The sequence below is a fragment of the Pleurodeles waltl genome, chromosome 1_1 (assembly GCF_031143425.1).
Source record: "Pleurodeles waltl isolate 20211129_DDA chromosome 1_1, aPleWal1.hap1.20221129, whole genome shotgun sequence".
NCBI lineage: Eukaryota > Metazoa > Chordata > Amphibia > Caudata > Salamandridae > Pleurodeles > Pleurodeles waltl.
The window spans coordinates 129,020,103-129,037,835 of NC_090436.1; the positions used below are offsets into that span (position 1 = coordinate 129,020,103).

Genomic DNA, 17,733 nt, shown 5'->3' on the forward strand with positions numbered 1-17,733 from the left:
GTCAAATTATCTGCAGAATGCTTTTAGCTTCCTAAACATGAACTTCGGACTCTCTATCCACAAGGTGGTAACTTACCAACAGTTGAAGTGCATTTTAAAAACTCAAAGAAAGACAACTGTCTAAACTTCCTGCAGGAAGTTATGCTCACTCTTGGGGTCCTTTGTTTGCTTTAATCACATTAGACTGCAGCTCTTCAGCCTTACCTGAAGGCCCCCCTGGGTAGGTCCACCTTAAAAAACATACTCCATATGAGACTGCTGGCTTCACCACTATGGGACTTTTGAGAACACTGGAAGTCTAAAAGCAGAAGGCAGTAACACTGTTGTTTGTGTATGTATGAAACTGAGTCTCTGCGCCATTTATTATGCTGTTGCCCAGCGGTGAAAACTCACGGACACATTTTGCTGAAGTCATTACTTCTAAAGCATGAGATAAGAATTTGCAGGGATGCAGTTACTGTTGCCTATTTATGAGATGTCCCAATGGAACCATCAAGAATGACAAGACAGTATTCCATACTAGGGAATAACTAAGAGCAGGCGATAACTGACGTGTGCCAGGTGAATTTGAAATGCTGTTTTCCCATTTACTGCCAGAACTCTGAGCCACTTCGAACAAGGCATCCTCCACACTGACTTGAGCTTGAAATGCTGTTTCACCACTTGTATTTTTAGATTTAGCTTTGCATATCATTCCTTTTCCATGTTACATTAGTTAATATGAAACTGGCAGTGGCCATCACACCTGCAATATAAATCTAACTTATGAACTTATTATTACCTCAGATCTGCGCTGAGTAAAAACGCATTGTTTGCTGTAGAAAAGGCATTGGTTGAGCCTCCACACCTTAGGCACTCTGCATTTTGGTTGGCTGAGTTTCCACATCCTAGGCACGCTGCACCTTGGCTTGAACTTGAAATGTTATTGTGATACTTTTATTTTAGGTCTTGCATTTTTTACTCCTTTAGTCTGCACTAAGTGGTACGGACCAGGTGGTCGAACTTGACATGCTGCTTTAACAACGGTACCTCAGAGCTAATTTAGCACTTTACCTGTTTTCCATTTTTCAAATTAAGTGAATTTGAAGTTATCATTTTAACCATATTTCAGTTTTAAGGTATTTACTGCACTGTAATGTCTTTTTTTATTATTGTGAAGATGTTTAATTAATCATACAATGAGCGTTTACTTACTGATATATGTTTGTAGCTCACTTAAAGTCTAGGACGACCGTAGAGATGGTTTAGGTTCAATAAAATGGTCATATTAAGAATGCACTGCCATTTGCCACTACCTTTCTATTCTGGAGAGCATTTCAATGTCTAAGTGATCCAAAAGACAGCAGAATGACTCCTGCAGAGAATTCCAGAGGTAAGTTACCTGTATCAAAATAAACTGGTCCACTAGCCGAGTTTATTTGATTCATGAAACAAAGTGAAAAATCAATGGAGTTATTGGTGCCAAAGGAAGAAAGGCCCTTTTGTAGAACAACATGGGGCTCCTAGGGTAGGATTACCTAATGGCTGGGAAGAGCTTTGCACATCATAAGTTCTTAGACAGTGTACTATTCCAAAATGATCAAGCCCCTCTGCTTAAGTTGGCAAAAGAATCATATTGTTTTTTTCTACTGCAAATGCAGTTTATTAAATGTACCAGAGCATAACTTAGACATGATGATGTAAAAGCAGAGTTCACTTTCATTTTTGCAACAACAAGAAATAAGGGAAGGGAGAAGGTACTGGAAATCCTAGGGGACAACGCATTAAAGATACTTTGGCTTTTAAATTTTCCACGTAGTCATGTAGTTTCTAAACAAGTAGGATTTGAATAGTGCACCAAGTGTAATGGTGATAGGAATGTGGGAAGTGTGAGAGAAAAATAAAATGATTTTATAATTAAGAAGGAACATAAAATATATATTACTTTGTAATATCTATATTGTTTTTCCGCTTCCAGTTCTTCCTATAATTTCAATAGAAAATGGCACAAATAACTAGTGAGGTAGCCATAATTAGCTATTTGCATGATGCCTGCTTACAACAGTGTTACCTATTTTGTATACCTGATTATCCGACCAATTCGTTTCACAAACTGCCTGTAGCGTGCTCTGTTAAATGTTTCCAGCCCAACTGCAAGGAGCTCCATTAAGGAATTAGTGAATGCAAAAACCTTCATCATTTCCTGTGATGTCGTTTTTTCAGGTGTGTAGTTGCCTTAAAATGCAAACAAAGAAAATGAAAATAATAAGATAAATTAATGTATGTAACTGCTGTGCCAACACTGAGAGTTACACCACCAGTCTAAAAGGTGAGCAAGTAATAGCACACTTTACATGGAACATGTTGTTTCCATCAGGAGCCTCTTAAACATGAGGCACTGTACACAACATGTCTAGGATCCAGTTGAGAAAATTTGGCAGAAACCAGGAGGCTACGGAACAGTGTTTCAGTACATATATTATGAAACAGTACTAACCAGGACACACTACAATATTTTTTCCATTCTTACAAAGTACACTGACACATATCTTTCTATAGCATATATTAACTTAGTAAACATATTATCAGGAGTGAATGTGGTTTGCATAGAACAACACTAAACATATATGGCCAAGACTAGGATTAGAGACAGATGTATGAAATCTTCTAACTCTTGCAATGAGTATGCTGTGACAAGTGCAGGTACTATCTGGGTGAAAAAGAAAAATGATAACTCTTAATCCAGCATAGCAAGCAACAACCATTGTTTTGACCTGCAATGTCAGTGTTGCAATTTCTTTTGAGTCTCGAGAAAAAGAGCAAGTTCTAGGGTCTTTTCAATTGCAAGGAACACATCAATTGTATTCAACTGTATCTCCGGCTGCGAAGCAGTGAAAGATTACCAGCTGTCCTCGTGAGTCTGTTAACATTCACAAAGTGGAAACTGTTTGTGGAGGACAGGCTTCCAAAAGTGTGAGTAGCAACTGCAGGCACCAAAGGGAGGAGAAAAGGGTTTGATGAATTGTTTTATGCACCACCAATGAGTAGGTGCCACTGTATTCAATACTTTGCGTCCCCTGTCCATTTAAAAGATAGTTGATGCAATACTGACACCCTGTAAGTGCAAGGTTGTAGAACTGCAGCCCTTTTCTGCTTTCATCACCAAATTAGCAATAGTCCATCATTTCTATGACTGCACGGTCACTTTGACCTGCACTGGATTGTTAATTCCAGCACACTGCAAAGATCACACATGCGAAACAAACACATAGTACGTCAATATTACATTTGGCCACAGACCTCCATAGCCATAATCGAAAATTAAATCACAAGGCTATAAAGTAGATCTTTTGTTGCTCACAATCTAGGTAACACATATTTTTCAAAAGTCTAGAGCCATTAACTTACCTTTTGAATTGAATCCAAGTAAATGCTTAAAAAGTTCATCAAAAGGTAACTGGGACAAAAGCGAAATCAGGTCATCTTCAGAAAGAAGAATCCAACTGCTCTCTGGATCTTCATCCTTCATACATAAATAGAGATGTCAGTTTAGTATTCAATGTAACTTGCATTGCACCATGGACATGATGATGAACAAGATGCATCTAAGATTGTTTTCGCTAGGGATCTTGTCTCTGTCACAAATGTGTTGGAACATTTTAGACTTTCTTTACATGTAAGAACAAAACATACAAGCTCAATGCTTTTTTGGGAATCAATTATAACCTCCAGAACTTGTGATTTTCATTCAACAGCCTAAGAAAGTATAATTTTGTACCAATGCCATCTATGACTTCTTAACTTTTGTTAAGGTATTATCTACTAAGTATGTACAAAATCAACATAAAATGCAAATAGCAAATATATATATCACACATGATATCTCCCTTATTGGAGGTTGGGCTCTTTGGAGCAAATTTCCACTAATAATTTCAGAACTGATATGGTGACAGCTTCTCATCTAGGAGAGCACTGCAACAACAAAACAACATAATTCTGAAATAGACTGACCAGGGAAGATAAGTTGTGATTACTTATAATGGTCCTATGAGGCCTCTCCACACATAATGCCCTCTGAATCAAGTTGCTTTGAGTAAAAAAAGGAAAACATTACTGACCCTGTGAGGATTTGTTTGTAGCATGTAACACTGTTCCTGCCACATAGTGTTGGGCTTGGAGTTGGTGCATGGACACCGACACCACCCTAGATTGTTCTGTACTCAGCTGGAGTGAAGTGACGATGGAGTGTAGAGTAAGACAACTATGATGTACAGTGTGCATTTTAAGATGCTAAACAAGTGAAGAGTGAGAAAGCAGGAGGGTGACAGCATGTGAATCTACAGCAGTACATGCTACAAACAGATGCTTACAGGGAAAGTAACGTTTTCCGTGCGCAGCATGTGTGGCTGTAGATACGCATGCTCTGCATTAACTGTGAAGCATTAACTGTAAAGTGGTTCCTTCCTAAGCAGTAGCTAGCAGGCAGATGATGCAGACGTTTTGAACAATGTTCTTAATACAGTTTTGCTACCCAGAGCCCGATGATGGGCAAGTATGTCCAACGAGAGTGCTTTGTAAAGGTGTGTGGGGTTCACAAGGTAGCTGCCTTGCAGATGTCTACTAATGGGATGCTACCTAGGAAAGCATCGTCACACACTTTGTGTATTTAGAGAGTGCACTAGGTGGTACAATAATTACCCATTTAGCTTTGGCATAGCTACGTTTGGCAAGCCACTTTGCAAACCCAACCTTGGAAATTGGGTGACCTTTGTTTAGTTTAGCAGAATGTAATAAGAGTTGGTTAGTCTTGCAAAATAACTCTGTCCTGTCAATATGTATGAATACGTTATTGAATGTATATGTTATTTCTGTAGCACAAACGTAACCAAAAGGAAGTAGAGCCCTACATATGGTCAAAGGCAAGTTTAAAGATAGTGAGTAATAGAAGAGGACGCTGCATTGAGCACGGTTAATGCATTGTGATGTAGTGTTCTTTAAAGAGGTGAGTGTTCAACTCGTTCCTAAATTGAAGCAGTGCTGGGGCAGGCCTGACCAATGTTGCCCCTCATCCAGGATGCACAGATCGAAAAGGCCTATTGTCGTGTCTGTTCTTTTTTAGACTTCGTAGTCCAGTCTGATCGTGTCCTGGCTGTAGGTGTGTTCAGGACCACTGAGATTGTGATCTTGTGTGCAAGATCAGAGGGGTGCTGGATGTGATGGCTTTCTAAATGATGCAGCTGGATTTCAAGATGGTGCAGGCTGGGAAGGGTAGCCAATGGAGTTCCATCAGAATGGGAGTGATGTTATCACATTTGTTTGGGACCTGGATGAGACATGCTGCTGTGTTTAGGATGCCTCTCCGGGGGTGCCACTGTGAAGTCTGAAGGCCAATGAGTAGAGAATTACCACCATGTAATATGACACAAGTGTGCCCGTTTGACCTGAGGTGTGCAATGCTCTTTCTGCTATGAAACATGGTGGGGAAAGAAAATGGGAAGCTCAATGGTCAGTTTGTTGTGGAAAAAAAGGCTACCTTGGGCACAGACTTTAGATCTTTTCTTGTAAGTGCTGATGTGTCTGAGCAACTTTATAGCTGCTAAGAAGGACACTTTACTCAATTGAATTAGTAGTAAATTAGGGGACCAAAAAGCCTTGTGAGAACCATTCAGGGGCTGGAGGTGTTTGAGAGGGTATTACCCTGTTAGGTCCATCCATGAACACCTTAGTCAGAGGGATTTAGAAGACCAATGAGCAATGCTTATTCTGCATGTATGTCGCACCAAAGGCTAAGTGCTGTCATATGGATGTGTATGAAAGACTGGCCTTTTGTAGGTGTAAAAGCTAGCAGATGATGTCTTGAAACCGGAACTTGAAGTTCAAGATGTTTTGAGTTGCAATAGTGGGTAAATGTCTTCAATGTGGCCCCACGTAATGCACGTTTAGTAGGCCTATGAGCTTCATGCAGTATGGTCATGTACTTATGAAGAAGGTTTCAGTAGCCGAACTTCAACAGCTCAGTGTTGGAAATTGGGCTATTAGTTGTGTGGCCACATCAAGTAATAGTTCCTCAACTGTCCTCAGCGGGACCCAAAACCCCAATGTAGTGCTTGTCTGTCACAGGGTAGCGAGGCAGAGCACTCTAAGGGCCTCATTAAGAGGCTGGCGGGCCAACCGTCTGTCCGCCAGCCCCGTGGGGAGGAGACCACCGCAGAGCAGGCTGACTCCTCCCAAGCCTATAGCAGACAGTGCGCATTCCAAGGGTCGTGGGCAGGGGGGCCCCCACACTGCCCACGACATGGTCATGGGCAGTGCGGGTCCCCCCAGTGGCCCCAGCACTGCCCTTCTGTCAGCCTTTTAATGGTGGGGACCCTGCCATGAAAAGGCTGGCAGAAAGAGGACTCGTGATTAGCACGGCGGCACTGAATTCAGCACTGCCGTGGCTGACCACGGCTCCAACCACCACCACCCCGTCGGGAACCATGTTCCTGGCGGGGGCAGAGGGCCAACCGCCAGGGTCGTAATATGGCGGTCGGACCACCAGGAGTCCGCCAGACTCGTAATGAGGCCCTAAGATCTCCTTCAAAGAAGGGGGTGTTGGCTAGGAATCACCAATCACTCGCACACAATAATAACACTCAACAAATGATTATCCAGCCAGTACTTTTATTACACACATACTACTAAATACTACGCAGTAAATTGCAAATATACATTGGCAGATGGAACACACCATAGATGACATTGTGTAATCACTGGTGACCCCGTAAAGGGGTCACCCAACCATACCAAGTGAGTTCAAACAGTCATGGTGTAATAAGGATATTACTTTGGCATGAATCTGCCATAATTATGATAATGATAAAACATACGCAATCATCATTGAAACCCAATAATAAACATTTATCAAAAATAGACTTTGAGTTTGTGCATTCTTTCCTATACTTAGCATTGCGACTGAAATGGTGAGAACAGCCCCTAGAGGGCACCACCATAAAAATAGCATATAGTTAAAGAATTGTAGTGTAACCATATAATTAGCCCATAGAGGGCATAACCACATGGGACCAGCAGAGAAAAACGTGGTAGTTCAACCAAACATTCTGGCACCTACTGGGCATAGCCAGAGAAAATAGCAATACTGTATACTCACATTAAAAACATTACAATGTAATCATTCAATCAGCCCCTAGAGAGCATAGTGCATTACATATGTTTAGGCATTTCTGCCCTTTTAAAATGTCACCATACACAAAGCCCCTAAAGAGCAAGCTATAAAGAAAAAGCCCTAACCATGTAACCATAGGAAAGCTTGGAAATACCTTGAAAAGTTCAACACAGAAAAGGAATATGTCTGGTGAAAAAAGATGCTGCAACGCTTAAGCCATCCATTATCACTCATCAGAAAGTTGAAAGATTAAAAAAAACAAATGCCAAAGTATCCACAATATGGCAGGGCTATCTTGGTCTCTTAATGTTAAGGTGAGGAAATGCACAGGGTATGAATGATAGAGCTTCAATGAGACAAATTATTTAGATGAGAGTCAAGTGGTAAAAGAATGGAAGTCTGTCAAACACTGGTGTTATCTTGAGGAGAGAGAGTGAACAATTTCACAATCTGTGATCAAGCAAACTGAGTATTCACAGAAACAGAGTTCCACCGTCAGTAAACAATGCTCACTGAAATTCCGAGACACACCTGTTGAGACTGTAGTTCACAATGGAAGGAATTGGAACCATTTATTTGGTTTTGAGTCATTGACTTGGAATACACATGTTTTTTTACAGGGAGGATGCTATTGCTTGAAGACTTGACATAACTAAAGCTCCTGAGCAGAGAGAAGTCTGGCAGTTTATATCCAGATTGAAATGACAGTAAGCAGGCTGACTCTGCAATAATTCTTTACAGTTCACTATGACCCACGAGCAAATGTTAAAGGTCATCTCATGCAATCGTAGGAGGACTACATCTCCAGAAAAGAGGAGGACTATTTGCTGATCGGTGCTGTTTCAAGGTTGATATAGATTGCTTTCAAGAAACAAATTTAAATGGAACAAATGTTGGCAGGATCTATTACAGACAAAAGCTACTACATCTATGTTGTCTGTCAGGCCTGGCCGACCTTTGTGGAAACGTTTACAAATATTTGGAGATGGACTAGCTAAATAGCCAGCCTCTGGCTAATAAAAGAGAATTCAATTAGGTTCTATCCATTACTTTTGAGGTTTACATCAGACAAACAAAGCAGGTAAACTTTCTGCTCTGAACTGATTTTCCAGACTGCAGCTTTTCAAACCACACGGGATCTATTCTAGTAGCCTAGTCTATGAATATGATCCAATATAAGCAGCAGTTAAATGGACAGCACATGGCAGGCCATTGAGAGGCTAGAAGGTGAATCAGACATTTCTTATACATCCAACTACAAGGTAGAACAGAGGTACAAAAGAGAATCTAAGGACTATTCCAACAACTATAAAGTAAAGGACCACGACCAACGGTAAGTTGACAGGCTTGAAAAGCTGTGATCAAGTAGTAGATTCATAGGCTTGGTTGCAGAAATCAATTAAATTAGAATACTGTAAGCAGACTGGGTATGCCATATAAGTAATTAGGCTGTAATACAGTATAAATGAAATTAGTGGAGAGCCAGTGAGAATTATACACATTTCATAGAAAACAGTAGAGATGACATTTAGGATGTGACAAATATTTTATGAAATTAGTGACGAATAAGATAAATTGCTAGCATACAACTGTCTGCCTGTCAAAAATTAGAAAGTCATTCTAGGGATAGGAGTTTGGAAGGCAGACCATTTCGAAGGAGAGGGATAGACGGAGGGTCCTTGAGACCTGTGGCTCCAACATACATGTAAAGGATAATTCCTCTGCATAGAAAAGCTATAAGAACTTTAGCATGTTGTTATTCCTTGGGTAACTGGGGAATTAAAACCTCAACTTGAAGAACTGATGTTGTACTAAACATAGAAGAGACACTACAACACTGGCCTGATTAGGGAAATCCTTTGGCAAATTACTATATTTCTCTCTTTGACATGAGTGGGCTGTTTACAACCATGGCATATCACCTAATCTTGCTGCTTGTCCTAGATATTAATACATGCAAAGACCAGGCCAGATCAATTTAAAGGAAACACATTTCTGCTAACACTGGCAAATATTTATTAATGTTTTTATATTAGGATGGACACAATTAAGCATGTCTTTTATTGCTTCTGCAAGGTCCAGGACAAAAAAACGTAAAAAAGAAAGCTGTATGTAGGTAAAGATATAAGGCACTGGTTCAATCTGCTCCTTTACTTTTTGTTCTGTTAATGGGACCATTCAATCGGAGGATGAGTGCTGGGCCTATTTTTTCAAATTAAAATCTGCAATTAATACAAATGGAGTTTTAAGTTTAGCTTATTTCATAGTTGTATTTGCATTTAAACTTCGGTTGTGAATGCTTAAAACAGTGTGATTAACTACTACATTTGAAAGGTAATCCTGGTGAAGGAATCACAAAGCAGAGATATGGGAGAGCAAGCGAAAACCATATGTGTTTGTACAGAAACAGTCTCTCGTAGCTATTTATGTGCATGTTATTTAATAAAATTGTACAACATTGTGGCCACTGCCGCCCCAGAATTCCTTGAAAATCAGTTTGTAAATCACTAGCATTCCAATTAAGTTTGATGGATGTGAAAATAAGGTTGGTTTCAGAAATAGGAACATAGGAATATAGGGCCCAAAGGAGGAGCACAAGAGAGAGTTGGAAGGTTGCGAAGGAGCGGAACACCGCCTCGACTTCTTGCGTTTTGTATGCTTATTGGAGGACTTGAGAGCGCAACAAAGACGGCCTCTAGAGCGGCTCTGCCAACTCCAGAAACTGGATTGAGCCGTAGGCTTGGAGTAGGACTTTAAGCAGTCCAGATGCTGCATCTTCTTGTGCAAGGCAACAAAGTTTTGTCTCAAATTCCCTGATGGCTTACGGGTTCATCAATGCATAGTCTCTGCAGGTCTTGGAGTCATGGTCCGAACTCAGACACCATAGGCAAACCTGATGAGAATCTGACACAGACATCAGTTTGCAAAAGACTTTAAAGGCTTTAAAACCTGTCATCTTAGAGGGTGACATATTTTGCATACTGAATTTTTTGTTGATGTAAGGGTATCTAAGAGAAGAGAGAAGCTCCGGATCTCTGGTGGCACGAAAAGAAAGGAACTGACGTCAGTGCACAGGAGTGGCACATATATGCCCCATACATCACTTCAGGAGCAGAACAGCATCAGTGAGGAGCCAATGCTACCACTTTCCAGAGCACAGAGGTAGTATGGAAAAGTTTCTGGATCCAGTCTGATGCATGGGAATATTCAAAAGGTGAGGAATTTGCGAGTAGAAGTCTGTATCAAACATATTGTGTACCTTGGATATGAATCCATCTGATGTTGACAGTGTGAATATTTAGCCCAGCTTGTGAATTTAGGAACCTCTTCTTCATGTCACCTTTTATCTAAACCTGCTCTTAACCATGTTGATCTCAAAGGCCAGATTTTCAGGATATCCACAAGAGACAACATTAACATATAATCTGAATAAGAATCATTTGCCAGGTCTGTGGCTTTCTTGAAAAACAGATGAAATAGGTTAATGTGGACCAAACTGGTCGGGATGTGATCCATGGGCACTATTTGCTCACATACCTAAACTGTTGCTCATATACCTTAAATGTTGTAATACATTCAATCCACATCCAGCAAATAGATAGTAGTAAAATGGATAAATACATTTGTTTTTGAAAAACACTGCACTTGGGTTCCTGCTTGCTGACACTGAATTAATGCTTATCGTGATATGTTCTCCCTTTGCAGAAGCTAAGGCATATTAATTTATCATAAATGTGCCCAGAGGAAAAGTTAAACGATACCTCTTCGCCGCCCTCATCCACCAGTGTCCAATTTCCAGACTCATTCCCAGATGTGGAGGTTTTCTTTTCACTTGGCTTCATATGACACAAAAAATTGGCACGGTTTCTGTGTGGAACAAAATAAAACAGCTTGTGAAAACATTTAATTCAAGCTGTGTTGACTCCATACACAAAACTATCTTGACTAACACCCTCTTTATCTATGATTCAAGGACCATATGTACTAAACATTTTAAAGGTCGCAAACACACTGATTTAATACATCAGTGAGAGCTTGCATCAATAGTCTGTAACTGTAATCCAGGTTGCAAACACTGGAAAGTTACAGACTGATTTGCACAGGATCACTGCCTGTTCTCACAGAAGCATCCCACTTTCCTTTAGGATATAGGCCTGCTACAAAAAAAAGACTTCCATTTTCAATGCAAAGATAAGCATGGTGGTTTGCTGTCCCTTGCAGGCCACCATTCATATTGTTATAGCAAATAGGAGTCTGTCACGAATTGAGACCTCCCTGAATAATATTTATTAGACCGATAGGTTGGTTTGGAAGATAACTAATTGGTTGCAAAAAGTTGTTGTGCAATTTGAGATCAGTTCTTCAGTAGATCTGGGACCAAGATCATTGGGTTGAGTTTGACAGAATGACAAGTCCATCAACTTCACTGAATAAAGAGAAATGTATTCCTTGCATTAGCAGTACACCGGTAGTAACATCAGTCAAAACATTCAGGATATGGTAATAATTCTGATATAGAAATACACCTATATTCAACCACATACCAGAAAAGCGATCTGCATAAAAAAGTGCATTCCCCTAAATAATCTGTCTAAAGAAATTATTATTTCTGTGCCAGTCACACATAGGGATTTTTTTGCTTTGACAAATATTAAGAACTTCTATTAGAGTTTTGTAAGATTACATTTATGAATGGTCTGGCCCATAAAAATGAAATCTGATGGCCTTTTTTGTAGTAACAAATGCGTGGATGTTGTCCAACTTCAATGTCATCTAGTCTAAGCTCAAGGTTTTTGGGTTGTCAAAGTATATATTTGCACAAATAAAAGAGCTACATATATATACTGGAAACCAGCACCCACTGAGCACTAGATGTGCCAGTGTCTTTTTTAACTAGATGGCTGTAGAGACAGATCGCCTTAAGGCACTACAAGCAAGGCTGTAGATTTGTTGATATCTGTCTCTGTATCCAATATGGAGAGTACCTCAGATATACAAATATTTTTTAGAAATAAAAAAGAGAAATTCTGCATTTTTGGAAGGGCATAAGTAGTACTTGATGGGATGGATAACAAACAAGTTAAACAACAAACCCATCTCATGATGCCTGAAATTTATTTTATCATTAGAACCACCAAATCCTATATACTGGACAGTCCATGGTAAATCTCAGAGGTTTACCAAATTTCAAAAAGTACCACAACTAAAACATATGTTCTCCATGCCTCTACAGTAATTTTTGTTGCAGTGTTTCAATTGAAACAATTAAATAATAGAAAGTAAGAGAGAGAGAGAGCGCAAGAGAGAGAGAGAAAGAGAGAGAGAGAGGGACTGATTAGAAATGATAATGGTGAGGAAATATATATTTTTTTGGTACCAGTCATAAAGGCAGACAATTTGAAACATGCAACTTACTTTACGGGAGACATAAGCAATGCCAGAGATTGCATAAAATGAAAGATCCCAGATGGATTGGTAGCAAGCCTGATCTGAAATAAATGTGGGAAACATGACAGGTCAGATTACCAATAATCCCAATAAACATTCAGCAAAGGAGTAGGAATAAATAATTATCCTTCATCTACTTCAACCTACAAGATTCTGTCTTTTTTGGTAGTTTGGCAGGTGTTAGGCAGTGTTATAGGAGCTGTATAACAAATCTTGTATAGAGGAAAAAATAAACTTAAAAAAGATTCACAAATTGTTTTAATGACAACAGAACTATATTGTTGAGTTTAACTTCCAAATAATATACAGAACAAAATAATTTAGGCAGCATCTGTTAAACATACCTGAACAAAGGGAATGGCCCATTCTTTGACACCTGCCGGACAACGGAGGATATGGTTCAACAGAAACATATGGTCCCCAGGAGAGCCAACTTTATGCAAGACAGATACCTAAAACAATGAAAATACACATTGGTTCTCTACTGTCTGTTTCCAATCCCTATCTGATGTATTTAGCATTGACTGTATACAGCAAAACTATGTTTAATCACTTCATAGGTCGGATTCATGGGAAGACAAGCTAAAAAACAGAGGCATTTTCAAAGTAATGCGAACACAACACTGGGTTACTGCTAGTTTCTAGCCCAGGTGGTACCTGCAGGTGAGATAAGGGTTATGGGATGGCAGTCACTAATATGTGAACTATGAGAAAGCACAGTGTACCTTCTCTACTATCCTACCAAATAACACTTTGTGCTTCTGCTGCTCCTGTCAGTTGGTTCCTGCATTTCAACAAGATGTAACCCTTTATTAATTGAAAGTGACATTTTTATTGCTATAGATGATCCATCAGGAGTTTGTTGCAAATGCCAACGTGATAACATGTGACAAGGTAAATGCTGAACATTGTGAACAAACATCACAATGACTTAGGCCCTCAATCTGACCCTGGCGGTCCTAAACCGCCAGGGCCACGGGCAACGGAAGCACCGCCAACAGGCTGGCGGTGCTTCAGTGCCCATTCTGACCGCGGCGGTAAAGCAGCGGTCAGTAAAGGGGATCCGGCGGTTTGCCGCCGGATTTCCCCTGGGCCAGAGAATCCTCCAGCGCCGCCATGGGGATTCCGACCCCCTTCCCGCCAGGAACAGGATGGCAGGAACGGGTGTCGTGGGGCCCCTGGGGGCCCCTGCACTGCCCATGCCACTGGCATGGGCAGTGCAGGGGCCCCCTAACAGGGCCCCACAAAGATTTTCACTGTCTGCTATGCAGACAGTGAAAATCGCAACGGGTGCTACTGCACCCGTCGCACCCATGCAACTCCGCCGGCTCCATTCGGAGCCGGCTTCCTCGTTGCAGGGGCTTTCCCGCTGGGCCAGCGGGCGATCTTCTGGCGATCGCCCGCCGGCCCAGCGGGAAAGTCAAAATGACCCACGCGGTCTATTGACCGGTTTCCGCAGAATGAGCCCCTTAATCTCTGTTTTTTCATATTGGTATAATAAAAATTACAAAGTCCAGAGCATGTAAAGATTACAGCTTCCTCGTAGAAAACGAAACAAAAAACCACGATGATCAAAATCCTGCAATGACCAAAGAACCCATTATGGAGAACACGAGTTCTTAATTACAGTCCCAAAGATGTGAATTTCTTTATGAAAACCCGTCCAAAAAATAAAGTCATATTACAGTTCAATATTTTCAAAAAATAGATTTCAGTGTTTTGCATGATATTTAGGGAAACTTTAGCAAGAGCATGACATCATAATTCTAGATGTGCTTAATCTGAAGCATGTGGGATGTTGTTCAAAGATGGTAGTAAAATTCATCTGGAAAAAAAGGGAATGAGCAGGCCTTTCTGATCCTAAAGAAAAAAATTACTTTTTTTTTTTTAACAGGATGTCATCAGGTACTTTCTTTCACTTCAAGAAAAAACTCAGATAGAATAGTCCAACAAAACCTGGTGGATATAACGTCTGCCATATTACAAGTCTCAAATTTTATAATGCAACTTTAATTTGGAAGATGAGATATCCACCACAATTGTACCTTGAAATCTCCAATTAGCACTTTGTTTACCTATTACCTGCTTCCAGACCTCACACAGTATATAACATTGGTTTAAACATACAGTGTCTGTGAAAGAACTACAAGACACTAATTTTACTGTATGAAAACTCATTCATAAAGTGGTTGGGGTGCTATTTCTTGTGCAGATTTTCTACAATGATAGCATTTATAGAATAAGAGTAACATTTAAATATGTGACATCCTCACTTTCCATGTAGTTCCCCACTAGGCATAAACAATTTTCTTTCTTAATTGTTGATTAATTCTCAACCTTCAGTAATCCTGTCACCACTACTATTCAGGGCAAATGAATAAATACCAGTTTCTGGAGCCACAGATGAATGTCATTCTGTAACTGAACATCGTCAATGACTCTCCTTGTAAAACTGAAGAGGACACTGATGCATTCTTTCAGGTAGCCAAGGTCTGAACCAATACTGCTTTGCCTTTGTGGACCTGCAAATTAAAGAACAGAGATTTACATCCAGCGCACTGCTGACTCCTGCAATAATTGTCACATTGTTTGAAAAGGGTGGAAAGCAGATATTGTATACAGAGTGCCATACAACCCATCATTAAGAGAGGACATAAATGTTACTTCACCATTCTGCTAAATACATTATTTTAACAAACAGAAAATACTGTAATAAAATACTGGTAAAAAGTGTTTACCTCTATAAGAAACATATTGAAGCAGGAACCAAAAAGAACGAATCCCCTTTTTGTGTCAGTTGAACACTGTTCTCATCTCAGAAGTTTACAATTTTAAAGATGTCTCTTCAATTCATATTACTTTGTAAATCATATTCAGCAATTTTGAGTACTAACTTTGCTACTACCTATGAAATTGAATGTTTGAAGCATTATATACTTTGAACTGAAAGCAAAATGGAAACTTTACTTCAGAGGATTCAATATAATGACTTTGAAAATGATCGCTGTCAAATGCATTTTGCCTTCTCACTCATTTATAAATTATTTTGCAAAGCTTTTCAGAACTAGATGATGTAGTATAGTTATTGCACAAATTAGTAGGTCACTTTTTTGAATTATAGAGTTGAACATGTCAAACATGGGGAAGAAGTGTAGACAGATGTAAGAGAAATGACTAATGCTATTTATGCATTCACACTCTGAATTCAATACTCAATTTTACATGAACATGACACATATAAAAGCACTGTGAGTGTGAAACTAAATTGGGAGCTGACAATGCTGTGGATCCCAAGGAAGCTCAGACTCAAATTGTTTCTAGACATGGAATTCATCAAACACTAAACATTTAAGGCTAAGTTTTTCGCTAGTTCGGCATCATTCTGCTAAAATATTTTTTTGTCCATAAACACAAGAATCACTTACATCCTCAAGTGCTTGGACTCTCACCTGGTTAGATCTAAGAGATACCACCATAAAGGTGGCTTTCAACTCTAATGCCACTTTCCTCCACTACCTGAGAATATCTCAGATGTGCAGAGGTATAGGAATCATCTTAAACAATTCTCACTTTCACAAACCTCCCCAAGTGTCATCATTTCAACAGATTGCTACTACCATCATTGCTCATTTTAGTTGAAAAATAGTAGAACTTTAATATCCCTGTGGCACCACAGAATTTTGATGCTTTGTTGCTATTCCTCACTCAATTAAGATCAAGAAAAACAGCCTCCTTCTCTAAACACTCACCCCTTCCAGCTTCTGCCGGATCACTCCCTAAAACATAACCATTTCCCCATTCGCTCTCATAGAAAACCACCTAACCTCATTGTTGTCACTACATCACTCACTCCTCTCCTACCATCAAGCCCCCCAATTCCACCACTCCCTAATCCACGTTAATCCAAATACCAACATACATCCCCCTCTTAGGCCCCTCTTAGGCCCCTCTTAGGCCTCGGGATTTGGAGAATTCTCAGGAATTCTGCGACAAGGTCGCAGGGCACTTCGAAAACAAAATTCTCCGAATACATGCTACCTTTGATCCTCGTGTGATTTCCAGGGAATCCTTTGTGGATTCGCTCACAGATGTTAAAGTAAAGGACATACTTTTAACTGACTTTCATGCCCCTACTCAGGACCATGTTAAAAAGATGACTTGTGAAATAAAGTCAGGTTCCCTACTGGACCCGTGTCCCCCGTTCATTTTTAGATTAGCCCCTGACCTGATGGCTCGGGCTTTAGTCCCGATCTTCCAAGAGGTGTTAGACTCTGGTATTTACCCCGCCTCCTGAAAGGAAACTATAGTTATGCCATTAAAAAATAATCCAGACGGGGATAGTCAAGACTTAAATAATCTACGGCCAATAGCGCTTCTTCCCTTTCTGGCCAAAATTCTAGAGAAATTGCTGAATAAGGAATTAGCAGAATTCCAAGTGGCTGGGGGAGGCCTTGATTCGTCACAACATGGCTTCAAAAAGGCACACAGCACAGATACTGCTTTGATCTCTTCCTCTGATTCGATCCGGAAATCTGTCGATGATGGCCAACGGGCCATTCTAGTATTGTTGGACTTGTCAGCAGCATTTGACACAATCTCTCCTTATTTACTGACGTCTCGCCTTAGTCAAGCAGGAATTAGAGGACGAGCCCTTAAGCTTTTAGAATCCTTCTTGTCAAATAGATGGTCAACTGTAAGCTGTGGCAATTTTCGATCTTTCCCTTTTTTATTGCCTTGTGGGATTCCTCAGGGCTCATCCTTAAGCCCTACCTTGTTCAACCTCTATGTTGCACCTTTGGCTGACATCATTCGATCGTTTGGGTTTATCCCAACCTCCTATGCTGATGATACTAAGCTTATTATACCGATTGCAAAACCCTGGGAGGAGGTTGCGGATCGGTTTAGCAATTGCATGCAAAGTGTCAGCAATTGGATGAAGACAAACTGGCTGAAAATGAATGCCATTAAAACGGAAATTCTCTGCTTTGGGCCGGCAATAGAGTTATGGAACTAACGTTGGTGGCCAGCAGAATGTGAGATTCCTCCAGCACCGACCACGGTCAGTAGGAACCTTGGCATTCTCTTTGATGACCACTTGTCTTTCAGAAATCACGTAAATCATACTCTGAAGACATGCCTCT

At 40.2% G+C, this 17,733-nt stretch overlaps 1 protein-coding gene across 2 annotated transcripts in view; it reads right to left on the reverse strand.

Moving 5' to 3' along the window:
• EPG5 (ectopic P-granules 5 autophagy tethering factor) overlaps window positions 1-17,733 on the reverse strand; it is a 568,130-nt gene that overhangs the window by 493,021 nt on the left and 57,376 nt on the right. For both annotated transcript variants that reach the window (XM_069218853.1, XM_069218854.1), the window contains exons 4-9: window positions 14,978-15,114; window positions 12,937-13,044; window positions 12,560-12,633; window positions 10,906-11,011; window positions 3,388-3,502; window positions 2,064-2,214 (exon numbers count right to left, since the gene is read on the reverse strand). In XM_069218853.1, the coding sequence (XP_069074954.1) occupies window positions 2,064-2,214; window positions 3,388-3,502; window positions 10,906-11,011; window positions 12,560-12,633; window positions 12,937-13,044; window positions 14,978-15,114 (691 nt within the window). The remainder of the gene's footprint in view (window positions 1-2,063; window positions 2,215-3,387; window positions 3,503-10,905; window positions 11,012-12,559; window positions 12,634-12,936; window positions 13,045-14,977; window positions 15,115-17,733) is intronic.